A 17,229-nucleotide genomic window follows, 5' to 3' on the forward strand; every position below is an offset into this window, starting at 1 on the left:
ATTTTAAAAACGTCGCAACTCGTGGTGGGACCAATTAGAATTTTCAAAGCAAAGAAAATCAGTCTAAGGAAAATTTGGCATTTGAAAAATATTGCAATACTACATTAATTAGTACGTAGAAAAAATGACTCGGCCATGCAAAACAATTAAGTCTTGTTTTACGGCATTCCATCATTCAAATTATTTCCCCCTATAAATTGAGCTATTTAACAATCTCTTCAATCATCATTTCTAACTTCTTAGTAACACTCAACATCATATACACATACGTCACATGATGAAGATTTCATCCAATTATTATTATTATTATTATTATTATTATTATTATTATTATTATTTTGCTATACTCTTGATTTTGCCATCCGATGCACAACTATCTTCGACGTTCTACGACAGTACATGCCCCGATGCGCTAAGTACAATCCGGACCTCCATCAGGCAGGCCGTGACCAACGAGCAGAGGATGGCCGCCTCCCTTGTTCGCCTCCACTTCCACGATTGCTTCGTTCAGGTACTATATATACACCTCATTCGTCTAATATTCTTTCTTATAAAAAATTAATTACATTTATTATGATTAATTAACCCTAGCTAGTATATATTTTGGTAAATAATTAGGGGTGTGATGCATCAATCCTATTGGACGATACCACTGGAGAGAGAGTTGCATTGCAGAATAACAACTCTGTTAGAGGGTTCGAAGTGGTGGAGGCCGCGAAGCAGGCGGTGGAGTCCATATGCCCTGGGGTGGTGTCGTGCGCAGACGTGCTGGCAGTGGCGGCGCGTGATGCAACGGTGGCAGTTGGAGGGTCGTCGTGGACAGTGAATCTAGGGAGGAGGGATTCCCCCGCCGCCGCCACGAGAGCGCTTGCTGAAAGCGACCTTCCTAGGTTCACCGATCCTCTCCCAACCCTCATATCCAATTTTGAAAACAAAAACTTAAGCGAAAGGGATTTGGTTGCTTTGTCAGGTAAAAAACTAGGGTTTTGATATTTTCAATTTAAACATTTAATTTAATTTATAGAGTGATCAAAGTAATAGGAATTGGAATTTTTGATTGCAGGGTCTCACACGATTGGGCAAGCGCGATGCGTGACTTTCCGGGACCGGATCTACGGCAACGAGAGCATCGACCCGGACTTCGCGATCAAGCGGCGGCGCAACTGCCCTGAAAGCGGCGGCAACGATAATCTGGCGCCGTTGGATGAGGTGACACCGAACGTCTTCGACAACAATTACTTTAGGAATCTGCAGAGTTTGAGAGGTCTGCTGGAATCGGATCAAGTTCTTTTGAGCGACGAACCGACTAGGAGCATTGTGCTGGAATACATCGACAATCCTGACAGATTCGATTCGGATTTCGGCGCCGCCATGATCAAAATGGGAGATATCGAACCGTTAACGGGTGGATCTGGGTTAATTAGAAGTACATGTGGTTCCACACTACTAGAAAATAGGCTATCCATATATTTATCTTATCACACTTTGTAAAACATGACATCACAGATACTTTATCACTACACCATCCTTTGGCCATATTTCAATACTAATACTACATAAATAAATAAATGTCAGAATAAGACTTCTTTACTTACACAGTCAACTTTCTTACAATTCTATTATTTAAAAATTTCATGCGTGATTCTTAAAACTAATCTAATTAAAAAATTACGTGAGTAAAATAAATTTGGTATTTGAACATAAAATATAATTAACTTCAAAAATAATATTTACGGAAACGGCATTGGACCTTGGTACCTTTATTTATAACTTTATTTAAAACAAATGATAATTCTCATTTAATCAACAAGAGAATTTATTTATATATCATAGAAATAACTCAGTAATGATAAAATATATTCTTAGAAAAATTTGAATAACTTAAGAAAATCATCAGAAATTATTTTTTAAAAAATTAATAATTATTAATTTTTATAAAATATATATGTATGAGTAATAAACTAATGATATCTTTACAATTAAGTTAAATTTTTATAACTCTTGTTTTCAGAAATTGAGAAATAAGCGGCAAATGAATAAAGAAACTAGCTCCAAACCTAATTGAAATAAAACTGCCGCCCACTCCTCTACATGTATCGGCAAATTCAATTCTAATTCCCTCACCCTAGAAACCTCCGTTCACAAGTCAAGAAGGAGAAGAAATTTTGACAGAAGTCCTCAGATTGCTCACAAGTCGTCATTCAACACCCTCTAATTTAATTCGATTACGAGGTGAACGTTCCTTATGAAATTTTGACAGAGAAATTTTTGCAGTTGTAATTTTTATATACGTTTTGGAATTGTAGCGTAACTGAACCTAGCCCCCAAATCTTCTTCCTTGCAAATGTATGGATATGTAGCGCCAATTTTGATCGCTGATTATATCTTCCCTGATTTGCCAAATGCCAATATTTACAGAGAATCAACGGCTTCACGGCTATCAAATTAAAGGGATTTCCTTATTATTTACCTTTAATCTTGTGATAATCTAATTTATTAGCATTGATTTGGTATTGTTTCATTTTTGGACTTCTTTTAGATTTATGGCATAGATATTCTTACATATGATGGTCAAGGTAGGGGTGGAGCTTGAGGAAGGGTTGCTGGAAACAAAAGGTTAGCCTTTAGTTCTTAGTATTACGGAGTACTGTTTTTTTCGTTTTTACTTATGGTTTAATGAACTTAATATATTTCTCTAGCCATGTGTATGGTCACTAGACATCTGCATAGCAATTTAGAATTCTTAGTGATTGAAGCTATCAAAAGCCTTGATAGTACCTAAAACTAGCACTTTAATTGAAGCTTGTAGTTGGATAGATACCAGTAGGTGATGCTTTGTTTCTAACTTATTAAATAGTAGTATATGATTTTGTGGAAGATTGTACATGCAACTGCAAGCTAGTTTTAGTTTCTTTACATGTCCTTGTATGCTTGTTCTCATTTTTTTTTATCTTGGATATGACATTCTCTATATTTTAACTTTCGGATATAGCTATGAAAGCCATTGGTCATTGTCTAAATCTTGAGGAAACTTATTTACTATATAAAGTTATGAGAAGCATATGTACTTTTTCTAAATATTATATAGTTGAAGCCTTGCCAAAAGTGGTCAAGTCACTTTCATCCTAAACTTTATAACTGAACATAGAATCAGTTTGGCGATTACTTTTTTATTAGAATCTAAATTGATTTAGCTTCAGCATAAATATTTTCAATAGGAAATTTTATACTTTACCATCAATTGAAAAAGGAGAGGTGATTGCTCTACTTGACATCAAAAAATGTTTGTATGAGGCTATGCTCATTTGGAGAGGGCAGCTCAAAAGGGAAAGGTGATTGCACTATGAACTTCGATAGTGAATATTTATACCTTTCATGTCCACCATAATCTTTGAAAACTCAAATTAGGTAATATCTTCACTTGGCAATTACTTATTTTTTCCATTGCATAATCTTGACTATAGCAAGATATTATAGACCAAAATGTTATTGATTTTTTAGGATTATCACTTCTTGACCAAATATTTTATGGTAATGATACAAAAAGATTGATTGTAGCAGTTCTCGATTTGTGTCACGACCGCCCATACTAGGGGTACTACGGACGCGGCAATCGTGACCAACATGCATGGACAACATTTTAAATGAAAACTTAATTAACTTAAAGGCAGAAAAAAAGAAAAAAAAACATTTTTGTTTAAAGAAATTTAAGGTTAAAATTTTACTATTAATTAGAAATGACTCATGATAAAAACTTTTAAAACAAACAGCGGAGAAAATAAACTTAAAGAAACCCAATTAACTTCTAAAGCAAAACATTTAATTTAATTCACAGAAAACACCATTTTCAAAAACGACGTAATTACTTGGTTAAAACCTAACACAACCATACATGTTCAAACACAATACGGAAACGATTTAAAGTCTTGAGACATAGTTATCAATATAGCAGCGGAAAATAAGGTTTAAAGAGAGTCAAGGATAACGCCTATGTATGAAGACACAACGCATCCTAGGTTCTTAGGCCAACTCAACATCCTCCGCAACATCCCGCTCAACCTGCACATAAAGAAAAGAAATATGCAGGGCTGAGTACTTGTTGTACCCAATGGGCTCATGCCGAAAATATTTTATTATTAATTATGTCATCCATACCAATGATCTCGAGTTTTATGTGATAAGAAATATCACGAGAACACAAAAACATTTCAAGTCTGGCCAGACAGTTTATCTCCCCACTTTCCACATCATTCCATTAATCACAATCATCATATCACAGTGCGACGAAAGTGTGGCCACACTATTCGCCCACGAGACCGGCCGACTAGCAAGGATGGCTCACGATCCCACCAGTGTACACAGCCTGATAGGGTTTGCGGCCCTACTCAGACCCGAATTCGTTTCACAACACAACCCTATAGCCTAACGGAGCAAGCTCAGACGAACTAGGCATCAGGCAACAATCTCACAAACAAAAACATGGCATGACATAACAGTTAAACCACCCTTATAACACCACGTAATATTTTCAGAAAATAAAGAGGTTTGAAAAGAAAGCCCACCTCGATTGCTTAACAACACAATTCCAACTTATGCAACTCTCGTTCCTCGAGCTCACGTATACTCAATCACCCTTGCCAACGACAACACAATCAGCTTTCCATAAACTTATGTTATCATGCATGTCCTATTGTTCCTTTTTATCGTTTCCCTTAAATTACCCATCCCATCATTCATCGACATAAGGAAAAACATGCCATAATATTTCTCAACGTATCACACATAATCACGTCATAGGATACTTTCCCAAATCATACATGCATCATATAGTTCATCAAACTTAGCAACAAGTGATATTTTCACATAACAACAAAACTGGCAGAACTGCGCGGTTGGTTTGTAAAAATCACCAAAAATTCATCCGACCTCATACGAAGCTAAAATTTGGTCACAACAGAGTAGAAACATTCAAGTTAATTCAGTTAAAGTTTCACACTCAAATCATGGCATTTGGTCAGTCAAAACATTTGTACAACTCTCTGGTCGGAACATAAAAATTCTGGCAGCATTGTGCAGTTCATTTGAAAAATTCACCATAAATTCATCCGATGTTCAATGAGGCTGAAATGTTTACACGACTCAGAAGACAAATCAAATGTTCATTTAGTTCAAGAATCACATCAAACGGAGGTCATTTGGTCGGTCAAACAGAATACGAAACTTTCTGGGCGAGAACACAAGTTTCTGACAGAAATGCGCAGTCAACTTCAAATATTTTAAAAATCCATTTTTCGACAAAAAGGACTGAAATTCACACGAGACACAGAAAACACCTGGAAATTTACTCAGTAAAATTTTCACATCAAAATTCAATCGTTTGATAGGTCAATTACACATCAGAAACTGCTGTTCGAACGTCACAGATTTCAGGCTCACAAATTCGAAACTAGGGTTTCTTCCTCAATCATCCAAATATAATTTTTCATGCTTATAACACAAAATCATGCTCAAAAAGGTTCTCATAATCATGTTTGCAAATAAACTCACATCATTCACCAAGGATTCAAATCAAACTTCACATAACTTCTTTCAAAAACGCATATTCATCAAAGTTCTCATGCAAACACACATTCCCACCGATTAATTTGCGATCTATGATTCCTACATCCTCTATATGCATGTAGGATTCAAGAATAAAGTTTAAATGAAGGAGATGAGAAGAAAAACTTAGTTATACCTTCTTGAATCAAGAAAACGAACGGTAGAAGCAAACATTGACACGATTCGTCGGAAATTCTTGGAAAATCCTCTCCAATTGAAGCAAGAACAAAGGTGGAAGAAGTTTTTGGAGAGGATGGAGAATGAGGGAGAGGCGTGTGAGGGATGGGGAGAGAGGGAGGGAGAGGGAGGGGGCCGAAAATTTGTGGGAAATGGGGGCTAGGGTTTAGTTTAGGTGTTTTTATAGGGTTAGGGTTAGGTTTAAAATTAATTAATTGTGGGGTAAATACAATTAAATACATTCCACAATTAAAAGAATAAAATAGGCTTGTGGGAAGGGGAGGAATTCAAAAATTCCATGGTAAAATTAACAAGGAATTTATTTGATATTTACTTGGAGAGAATATATTCACAACTTAGGAAATAAAATAATGAATATTTCATAAACAAGAGAACAAAATAAATTAAATCTCCAAGTATGAAATTAATGGGGAAGGGTTCCCATAAGGAATTGCACAAGGAAATTATTTAAATCCTCAATTAAATAGAATAGGATTTAAATTTGGAAATTTCTTTATAGGAAAAGACTCCCATAAAATAGGTAACTATAAATAAATTCCCACAAGGAAAAATAATAGCATGGGCGTGTGATATGGAGGGTGCAACACAAGGAAATATTCACATCACCAATTAATTTGGCTTAGGTATTAAATTGAATAAAGGGGTCTCACAAAAAGGAAACAATAAATTCTCCTCTACAAAATAATGAGGGGGCCGAAAATAATTAGGCCTAACTGGCCAAGGAATTATTTCAAATCTTTATTTAATTTGGGTGAAGAAATAAAGCATGACATGATTTAATTGGATCTAATTCAAAAGAATGGAGTTAACAAAGCACCAATAAAATCAAAGAAAATAATTCATCCTCCTATTTTAAATAGGGGATTTTTGAAACTCCCAAGGATAATAGGCTAGAGTTCGAGTTTCATATAGTACAATTTAGAGATCATTTGGTTTGGATTTAATTTGGATAAATCTCCCAAAACAATTAATTAAATCCAAGAAATGAAATATTATTTCAATAATTAGGAAGGCCGAATATTCCAATGAATTGGCTCGAAAAATATAAATGCATGATCCTATTAATTATTTACCCATATTGGAAAATATAAAATATCAAGCTCTTCATTCCACATCACTCACGACAATTGTTTCACGCAATTCACTTAATCACATAGAAACAAAGGTTTCGTAATCCAAATTTCAAATAAACATATAAAAAGAGTCACAAAAATTTGCGATGTTACAATTTGCTTTACATAACTCATGTTGCCATAGATAGACACAGAAAGTCAATCTGAACCTTGCACTCATAAGTTAATTACTCAATTTTCTTAACTTGTAATGTTTCAGGTTATGTAGTATATGGACTTTGCTCTTTTGACATATAGAAGAGGTTCACCTATCTAAAGAGGGGCAATGCAGCTGTAAATATGTTTTGATCTTTTATATGGATTAGGATTTTACCATTTCTGTTTCTAGTATATGTGTTCAAAACACATAATTAAGATATTTGATGTAAAATCATTAGATACTTTCAATATATATTATTCAAATTTTAACATTTTATTTGAACAGAGTTGTTGTATAAATTTTGTACCTATAATAGAAAATGTCCTTATTTATTAAAGGAAAAATGTAAATTTCAAGTGTTTTTTATGATTAAAATATAGTAATTTATATATTTGAAGGTTGAAAGTATAAATCATGGAAATTTATACGTGAAAAATGTAAAATATGTAAAATGGAGGTGGACAACGCAATAATAAATATTTGTGGGGAGTGTTTTGTAAATATTCGTCCAAATTTATACGTGTAGTCTAATAAACCGTTTTCTGACACTTTCTCCTGCCATTACATACCCTTTTTCATGACGCTTTTGAGTGTGGTAATGAAGCATCTATCCTTTCGCTTAATCTATTGTTACTCTGCTAACCTCACACTTGTTGTACGTGTCATTATAGATAAAGTGTAATATAAATTATTTCCTGCTGACACTTTCAAATGTGAGGACACCCCATTTTTTTAGTAGTGCCAGCCAGCAACTGATATACATATCAAAAGTTACTGCTTTCGAAATTCGAATAATTTCTTGTTATATACAGAATGTGTGTGATCAGTTTGTTATAATCATGTAACTCATGTTTGTTACTAAGTTAAAGTGTATAATCAGTTTTTCAATGATAGTTGCCTTTTGGTATTCCCTTCCTTTCATGGTAATAAAGTCATTTTGGCATGTTACGAGTCATTTCTGTTTTTCGTAAAAGTCAACACATTTTTTCTCTTACTTTTCCTTCTCTCTCACTTTTTCATCTCTATGCTTTATCATCTCTCATACTTTATTATCTTTTTATCATCTCTCATACTTTATTATCTTTTTCATACTTTATCATCTCTCATACTTTATTATCTTTTTAGTCATTGCACACACCTTTTTTTTAATCTCTATGCCATAAAGAAATGTCTTTACTACTATGGAACGGAGGGAGTATTTCATAATAATTCAACTATTGTGTATTACCATATTCGATCGAGAAATTGCATGTTGAGACTCGAGAACCCATTATCGTGCATTCGTGCATAGTATCCACAATCATAGCAGTATTTCCAATGTTCATATTTAGAACTACGCCTCATTTTTTACTATTTTGTACATAACCGTATTCTTTATATTCATTTATTATTTTTCTTTAATAAAATAGATTAATTACATACAAAAATTAATTAAAAATTAGTTTAATCGTTAAGCCTAAAAACGAACATAAAACCCAAAATATAAGGTAATAAAAATCAAAGTAAAACAAAAGTATTTGACTATATCTGAATGATGTTTAAGAGTCAAAAGGGAGATTTTTTAAATTCCAAGTGCTGTACAAAGGTAGCAAAACCAATTTGAGTTCCTCTCAAGTCTTAATAACATCAATTTATGCAGTTTATGTTGTGAGTAATATTTGAGAGGGGAATGGGAAGTGAATGAGTGTAGACGTAGGCTTAATTCATCATGTTAGTTATGCAATGAATGAATGTAGGTGTTAGGAGTAAAAGGCTTTCACTCGTCTAAATCAAGCACGAGAGGTGCTTGATCTTATAAACTACTCACACAATATGCTTGAATAAAATGCACCAAAGGATTACCCAACAAATTTGGAATGAAACTCTCGAATAATTATGAAGAAGGATTACAGAACAAGAATGGAAAGAAAATAAAATAAAAATATAAATCCTCGGCAGAGGCCTATGGCTACTGCCGTCCTAAACTGATCTTACTTCCAAGATGATTTCTATCTCCTAAGAATCTCAGTATTTATAGACGATTAATGCAGGTAAACAAATCAAATAACAAGCTTAACAAGATTACCTATTTCTTCTCCCATATCTTCTCCATCAGTTAGCTTTAACAAACTAACCAATCAGCTAGATTTGTGGAGCTATCCTGCTGGCACTCACTTGGCTAGACTATCCGCATCAGTAGGTGTGTACGATGGGGGCAAACACCCATTATATGTTTAATTCTATTGTGAAAAGGAAGAAGAATAAATGGTCTCCCTCATTAAATACAGTAGAGTTCCTAGAACAATTTATTACGTGTAGAATTCCTGGTTGTAGTGTGGTTCCAATACTCATTTATTGGTGTATTTAACGAGACCTAAATCTCCCTATAAATAATGAGCATAACAAAACACACAACAAAAACATTCAAGAAATATTTCTCTCTACTTCAAAATGGGTATCCAATCTTCCTATACCTCTATCGATTACCATCTTTAAGATGTTAAAATTGGCTTTTTATGGCACTTCAAAATGCCACCAGAATTATGTTAACAGTACACTTTATCTATAATGGCACTTGAAGCAAGTGTAAGCCCCAACACATGTAGTAATAATTCATGTGTAAGTAAAGATCAATCATTGCTACACTCAAAAAATGTAATGAAGAATCACATCTAATGGCACTAGAAATTGCCACAACATGTTCTATTAGACTACACCAATATACTTGGACGAAAATTTAAGGAATATCCCCATAAATATATATTATTACAATTTCATCCTGCATTTTATATAATTTACAATCTAGTATGCAAATTTCAATAATTTATATTTACATCCTTCAAATATTAATAAATTATATTTTAATCCTTCAAATACTTAAAATTATATTTTACCTATATATATATATATATATATATATATATAATATTCTAGTTTCACTTCCAACATATATAAAATTCATATTAAACTATAATTATTCATCCAACAAAATTTCATAAACAACAAATTCCAATAAAACGCCATATTTAAATAACATAAGGTCAAAGTATCTAATGCCAAAATGTAATGTATTTTCAATCTACATACTAAACAATATTAAAAGTGTTGTTCATCTTCTATGTAAAATACACAAAAGATACTAGAACTAGTAAAATACTATCTATCTAGAAGTGCATTGCTTGTTTCATCAGATATGTTAGCCTCTTAAATCTGTCGAAAGAGCAAACGTTCTCTGCGACACCACTGGAAACATTTGATTTTAAAAATCTGGAGTTATACATAAACAACAATTATATATATGTAATATGTACCAGAAGAATTAAAAAAACTGTAAGAAACAAACTATCAAAGAATGAAATATAACCAAACGGGAAGAAAAACACACATATTAGAAAATGGAGGCACAAAACTTCGTAACTGTAACTGTGGTCCCAATTCTAGAATATACTGTTTTTAAGATAATGTCAAAGTATATATGGCTTTGAGCAAGATACAACAATGTTATAAGAAGATAAAACTTAGCACAATCGACATCCCTCTAAACTATATGATGTTAAAAATGCGTATTAGAGATATATGATAAGAAACTATATCTACTGAGGAATCTAAAATGATTTACATCCACAAAGCCATGTGTATAACATGAGAAGAAAAGTAAAGGTCAAAATAATCCCTAATACAAGTAGCATAATAAAATGCATATACCAAATTAATCATACAAATACTATAATTTATTTAAACTTTCCAAGTATCTGTGGTCCAAGAAGAGAATGTATCAATATTCAATGGTTGTCACTTAATGGGTTCCACCTGTATACATAGAGGTGGATATGCACTATGGATCAAACTAAAGTGCATTTGTAATTATATGTAAGTAAATAATTTATAAAATATACCAAAAAACATGGCCAAGCAATCATATGACCAGCTGTCTGGGAAAGCTCTTGCAAGTTGTCGTAGGATCTGATCAATTGCTCCTTAGGTTCAACCATAACTTTAACATTTATTTCACAACAATTGAATCCCAACATTTGTCCGCCAACTTTTGTACTTGGATCTATGCTATGAATACATCCTTTGGCAACAATTTTTCTTGTGAAAACGCTTCTTAGAGACACGTATGTACCAACCTCCAAAACATAAAAAAATATTAATCACCATTTTTAATATGTAATATATTTTAAAATGGTATGAAAATAAAAGCAAAGCTACCTGATCAATATGAGATGTTGTAGCATTTACTGAGGAAGGCTTACAAACTATCACATTTGGCCTAGTGTCTGCTTGTGAACCACAAACTCTTTCTTGTGTTGCAAGCCTTGCCTCTAGCCATTCAATCTTTTCTCGATACTCCACTAGCAAACGGTGTGATGTGCTTTTAGAAGTTTCGTTCCATAAATCTGAAGGACGCACTCCCCTACCCATAATCCTTACATGGTCGGGCTTATCATTCCCCATAATTTGGGCAAAGATATCATCTGGAGCAATTGCATCATCCGAACCTTCAAGAGATTGATCACTACAATCTTCCATTGCTGACTGTTTAGACAATTTAAAAAAGTTAATGCATAAATTTTAAAAAGCTAATGCACGAATTAGATTGCATAATACATTTCATATAATGGACAAATATACCGTCACATACAATCTTGCTAGAGACAGCATCACTTGTGCTTCCATTTGAAGAAACAAAACAAGTTTTGAAAAGTTGAACACGAGATGGGCATTGTCCAAGATCTTTGGTCTAGGAATATTGAAAGGGACCTAGGTGCGTAGGTGTCGTTCAAGCAAGGATATATCCTACTGATCAGGATAGAGATCCTAACTAACCTAGACCTTGGTTTCAAAGATTCCTCAACCCACTTCTACTGATCAGTATAGTGGTGGTAAGGGTCGAATCCCACAGAGATGGTGCGTTCTTAAACTACCGCGGTGACACTTGGAAGATTTGGTTAGCTACCACGCTTGGGTTGAGTTTCTACCTAGGCTGGAACTTAAAGGAGGTGTTCTACTGGTCAGACGGTAAGGAAAACATTTGGAATGTAACTGTGTACGTGGAATGGGGAGACAATTTTGTAACAGAAAATATTTGGAAGGTACGGGTTTCTATTTTGGGCTAAACAGAATATTCAGAGTATAGTGGAAGTTTGATGACTAGGCTGACAGGGCTTAACTAAAAGTGAAGGACAAAAGCAAAAGCATCTCGAAAAGTAAGTGGTCCCCTCCAATTGAAATAGACATCATCTCCTTCAACAAACACTTCCAAAATTCAGATAACAATTCCAGATTCAACACGGAAAACTCAGATTAACAACTCACAAACACAGATCCAAAACTAAGAAATCAAATCTGAAATCAAACACTGAAACTGGACTTCTGCATACTGGTCAACATGAAAGAACGATTCAGAAATTAAAACTAAGCTTTGCATGCAACGATCTACTTTCCGATCAAACAGTACTTGTTTATCTATCCTAAAGAAATTTGTTACGTAAACGGAATTGAGAGATTCAGCACCTTAAACACCGAGAAACTTTAGATCTAAGCTAACTAGGCAAGGGAATAAAGAAACACTACAATAAACGAAACGGAAATCAACTTCATAGCTTAAACACGTTCGGATCTTCAACAAAGTACTTCAAAAGCAGAAAATATCCAAAGGCAAACAAGATCCAACGTAAGGAAAGCGAGAAATTTAAAACTACGAAAGCAATGTAAAAGTGTTTTGCCACCCCGGGCGATGAGACTCTAAACTACGATCTTGCTGGCTGGAATGGACGATGACTGGAATTCTGGGAACATCTGAACGTCAAGTGATCATGGCTACGGCGAGGCAAGAAGCGGGACACGGCTGAAAGACTGAAACTACCGAGAGAACTTTCTACCTAAAGATGGTGGTGAATGAGTGAATGTGTCATTTTCTCTCTCCAATTTGGCTTCCTTTTATAGGGAGGCTACCCTTGATTTTAGGGTAAATCCTCGTTGCAATTTGACTTCTTTGCCCTTAATTGTGGGTAATCCGTCCCAGCTATCCGTCTTCTCCATCTCAAGCCGTTTTAGCACGAATACTGATCAGTATGAGATCATGCTGGCGCCTCCTTCACCTGAACATTCCGAAACTTCCCTACTGGCTAGAATGCTTAACCTGCACACTTTAAACAACTGTTTTGCAAATATAATCAATTAAGCACATCATACTGACCCGTAACCAAGGCCTAGAATACGACTTATCAAACTGCTCACACTTACCACAGGCTTGTCCTCAAGCGTGAAGAACAAACAAAGAAAAGAATAAGTCGAATTCTAGCCTGGTTACTCCCCTGACCGATTCTACCTAACTTAGACTCTAAACTATGACGCAAAGAAAAACACAAACAAACACAGAGAAACATAAACACATAAAAGACTGAAAACACATAGATCGGGCTATATTTTCAACCATCCCTCCCCTCTGGATCAGGTGCAATCCGGCCTTAGACAGCCTTGAACTTCTGCCACCCCCCTTTTCTCTTCCAGTCAGTATATCTGTTTGTCAAGATCGCCCACACTCTCGGCCCAACACTAGGTTCGCTCAGTCACTCATACCTCACCAGGAATGTTAGGACTGCATTCTCTCATTATGCTCACCACAATTGCTTCGGACTTAGATTCCACGAGCGGCTACTGAAGGACTTATAGGCTTGTAACGGGGTTGTTGGCTTGTAATGTTTTCGGTGGATGTTCCTAAGGCTCTAAGGTTCAAAATTTCTATTTTTATTTATGCGGGGGGGAACTGTGTATATCAGGCTTCTGATCAGTTGCTTTCTTTAGTTGGCGCTTCTGACTTTGGTCTCCACTGGTCAGTAGCATCTTGTGGCTTCGCCACACTTATTCCTTCATTCATCTCTTTTTTTGTGGTCAAATCTTTCTGACCATTTTCTTCATTTTCTCGGTTCCCTCTTTTTTTTTTTTTCGTTCCTTCGTGGCTTCGCCACCCTTATCCCTTCTTCTCTTTTTTGGACTGGGAATGACTCCCTGGTCGATTTTCTTCTAACTTTTTCGCCCAGCTGGTTTCTGCTTTTCCGCACTTCTTCCTGGCCAGTAAGCTCCATTTGTTTCATGCCTTACACAGTCCCAGTCGGCTGGGGTGTTTATCTGGGTATATAAAAGGTTAAGAAGAAAGGGTTCTAAAGGAGGTTTTTTTTTTTTTTTTAAACGGGGGAGGGGGGGGGTTCCTACTGCCTTCAGTATTTGCTACCCGTGATCACTTCACCCTAGGCGAATTGTGGCAGCCTCTCTTTTCTTTCCAATATATGTGGAAAGTGGTTCCACTTTAAGGCTTATAACTCACATTTTTAGAGGGCTTTCGTGTTTGGCTCTAAGTATGAGCTTTTCTCTCATACTCACCTCATCTATCCTGACTAGGAGGTACTAACGGGGATGGTTTAGGTTTTCCAGCACGTCCTATCTCCCTCAATTCCCCTCACCTTCAGCTCAAGACGGTTGAGTTTTAAGCCCAATCACACACAACATAAAACTAGACCTAACAAAACAAAACAAAACAAAAGCACAAACACAAAGACTACACATATATACATACATCCTACTGGCCATTGCGTCCCCCCTCTCACTTCACAAGTGTCTGCCCTCAGATAAGGCTGTGAAGTGGAAAAGGTAATGGCCAGTACGATGGCACACAGACAACAAACAGCAAAACTAAAACAAAAACTTCTCACACTTAGACTATGGAATAGGCTAAGTGAGAGAGGTTTTATCACCTATACAGAGATCAACAAAACATAACCACAAACACATATATACAAACTCCTCACACTTAGACCATGCAATGGGCTAAGTGTGAGCTAACATGCATGCGACATAGAAAACAAAACAAACAAAACAAAGAAAACATGCTCCAAAGAAACAAACCCTTAACTTCTCACACTTAGACTATGGAATAGGCTAAGTGTTATGAAGTGGGGTTTGCGCGCAAACACAAATTATATTACCTAAACAAAAAACAACTCATAACAACAATACGAAAAGTTAAAAGAAAAACTGAAACTCAAAAAGAAAAACTAACTTGGTCAGTAGGGGGGGTCTATCGGAGTCTCCTGCTCCTTCGTGGGGCAGGTGGTGCAGGTCGTTCTATCGGTTGGTCCTCCGGTTGGTCTGTCTCCATTCCAGCTTGGTTCTCATCATCCTTTGCCGGCTCCTCGGCTTTCTCTTCCTCTTGCTCCTTCACTACGGTCTCTGGGACTTGTGGTTCAACATCCTGGCCAGCATGGCCGCTTGGTCCGGTATCCTGGGCTACACTGCCCCTTACTCTCATAGCTTCAGCCGCCCTCTGGTGGCTCACCTCCTCTAGGATATTGTCGATCACGGACAACATCCTATTCATCTCCGTCTGTATCTTGTGGTTCTCCTCTCCTAATTTAGTCACGATCACTTCCATAGACGCTTGCCTCTGGGTCAGTATCCTCTGCTCCGCAGATTCCTTCAACACCCGTTCCACTACTGCCGCTAGCTTGACCATCTCTGCTTTCAATTGCTTATTCTCCTCTCTAACCGCATCCATCTCCTTCTCCATTCTGGCTTGACGTTGTTCCTGGTCCGATGCCAATCCGATCATTTCTGCCCTTATCTGTCTGCTTCCCTCCGCTATCTTCTCCACAGCATTTTCCATCCCCTCTTGTCTCTGGTCGTGTGCCGGTGCTTCATGAGCTGCTGCCAACCGAGCAGTGGGTGTAGCTTCCTCTCCCATCGCGTAGAAGTGTGGCACGCCTTGCCTCATGTATACCGCATTCGTCCGGACGAATAGGGGGGTATCAAACAATCCTGGGGCGTCCACCATCGTCAAGGGGGTTGAGTCTTCGTCCTCTGAAACGGTGACGTTGTTTCTCACAAAGATTCCCAATATGTGGCAGAGGGAAATATTCCGTGCTGGGTGGGTAGCGATGAGGTGACATGTGTATGCAGTCCAGAACCCTAAGTGCAACTTCTTGCCTCTCTTGGCACACCACATAAGATACAATTCCGTCATCGATGTCCGGATTGCCGAATTCGACTGTCCTAAAAGGTTGTAACCCAAGAAGAGTTTAACCAGGCGTAGATTAAGATCATTGAGATGGATAGATCGGGAGATAGTGGACTGAAACTGTCCTGCCCCGGGGTGAGTAAGCTCTTCCCAAGCTACCTGAGGCTCAAAGTCTACATGCCTGCGGAGAATCCCCCGCTCCCTATCTCTCCACTCGGGCCCTATGGCCTCCTCCAAACTGCATATCCCTAGCCGAACAGTCCATTCAATCAAATTCATCCTAATCTCTCCTCCAAATACTCTGAAACTGATGCACTCTACATCCAAATCCGTTGTGACCGTGAATCGAAAGGTCGCAAAAAATTCTTTGGCCAAATCGACCGGAACATTCAAATTCTCATTCCTTAACAGCCATTCAAAACCCAATTCGTGGAAAAGGGCGAGAAACGATTCCCGAACCTTCAATTCATCTAATGAGGGGAGATGAATTACCTTTCCACACTTAACCTTCTTGCCTTTTGCGTTCTTGGTGCGATAGATGGATTGGAGCTCCTTGGAGTCAAAAAATTGCATCCCCTCCACCACGTCATCTGTGAGCTCCACCGTCCAACGCTTATATCGGAGTGGTTCTGCAGGTGGATGCAATAGTTCCCGATGATCGTTAGGGAGTTGCTGCTCCTTGTACTCCTCATCTTCCATGGTCGTATCGCTATCGGATTCAGACTCCTCACTAATCTCATACTCACTATCACTCTGCTCTTGCCGGCTCGATGGGATCCTCTGAGAAGCTTCGGTAATCACAATTACTGTGTTTGCTGCCCTGGACCTCTTTGTTACTGCTTTCTTCTGGATTGGAGCCTTCCCTTTCCTCTTTCTGGCTCGCTGATATTGTGCTTCTTCCTCCTGAGCAGTAGGCTGTGCAGGTTCACCCCCTGCCTTCGTTGGAGTGGCTTGTTCTTCCTCGCTCTCGATCTCTACTGGGTTCTCAGCCGTGTTTGTCTTGGCCTTGCTGGCTGCTCTTTTGCCTAGGCATCGCTGAGATACCCGCGTCTTCAGAACCAATTGCCGCTTCACTGGGTGGGGTTTTAAGACGGGAGGCGCCACAGCTTCCGGTACTTGAGTGTCTACGGTTGGTCTCTCCTCATCTACCTGCATTCGATCAT

General features: G+C 37.1%; 1 protein-coding gene across 1 annotated transcript; it reads left to right on the forward strand.

The window, feature by feature from the left end:
• Positions 1 to 223: 223 nt before the first annotated feature.
• Positions 224 to 1,594, forward strand: LOC121763699 (lignin-forming anionic peroxidase-like). Its single transcript, XM_042159756.1, has 3 exons — positions 224 to 511; positions 619 to 970; positions 1,064 to 1,594. Exons 1-3 carry the CDS (start codon positions 275 to 277, stop codon positions 1,489 to 1,491), a joined length of 1,017 nt encoding a protein of 338 aa, XP_042015690.1. The 5' UTR covers positions 224 to 274; the 3' UTR covers positions 1,492 to 1,594.
• The last annotated feature ends 15,635 nt before the right edge of the window (positions 1,595 to 17,229 follow it).

This window comes from Salvia splendens, chromosome 14, assembly GCF_004379255.2.
Source record: "Salvia splendens isolate huo1 chromosome 14, SspV2, whole genome shotgun sequence".
Classification (NCBI taxonomy): Eukaryota; Viridiplantae; Streptophyta; class Magnoliopsida; order Lamiales; family Lamiaceae; genus Salvia; species Salvia splendens.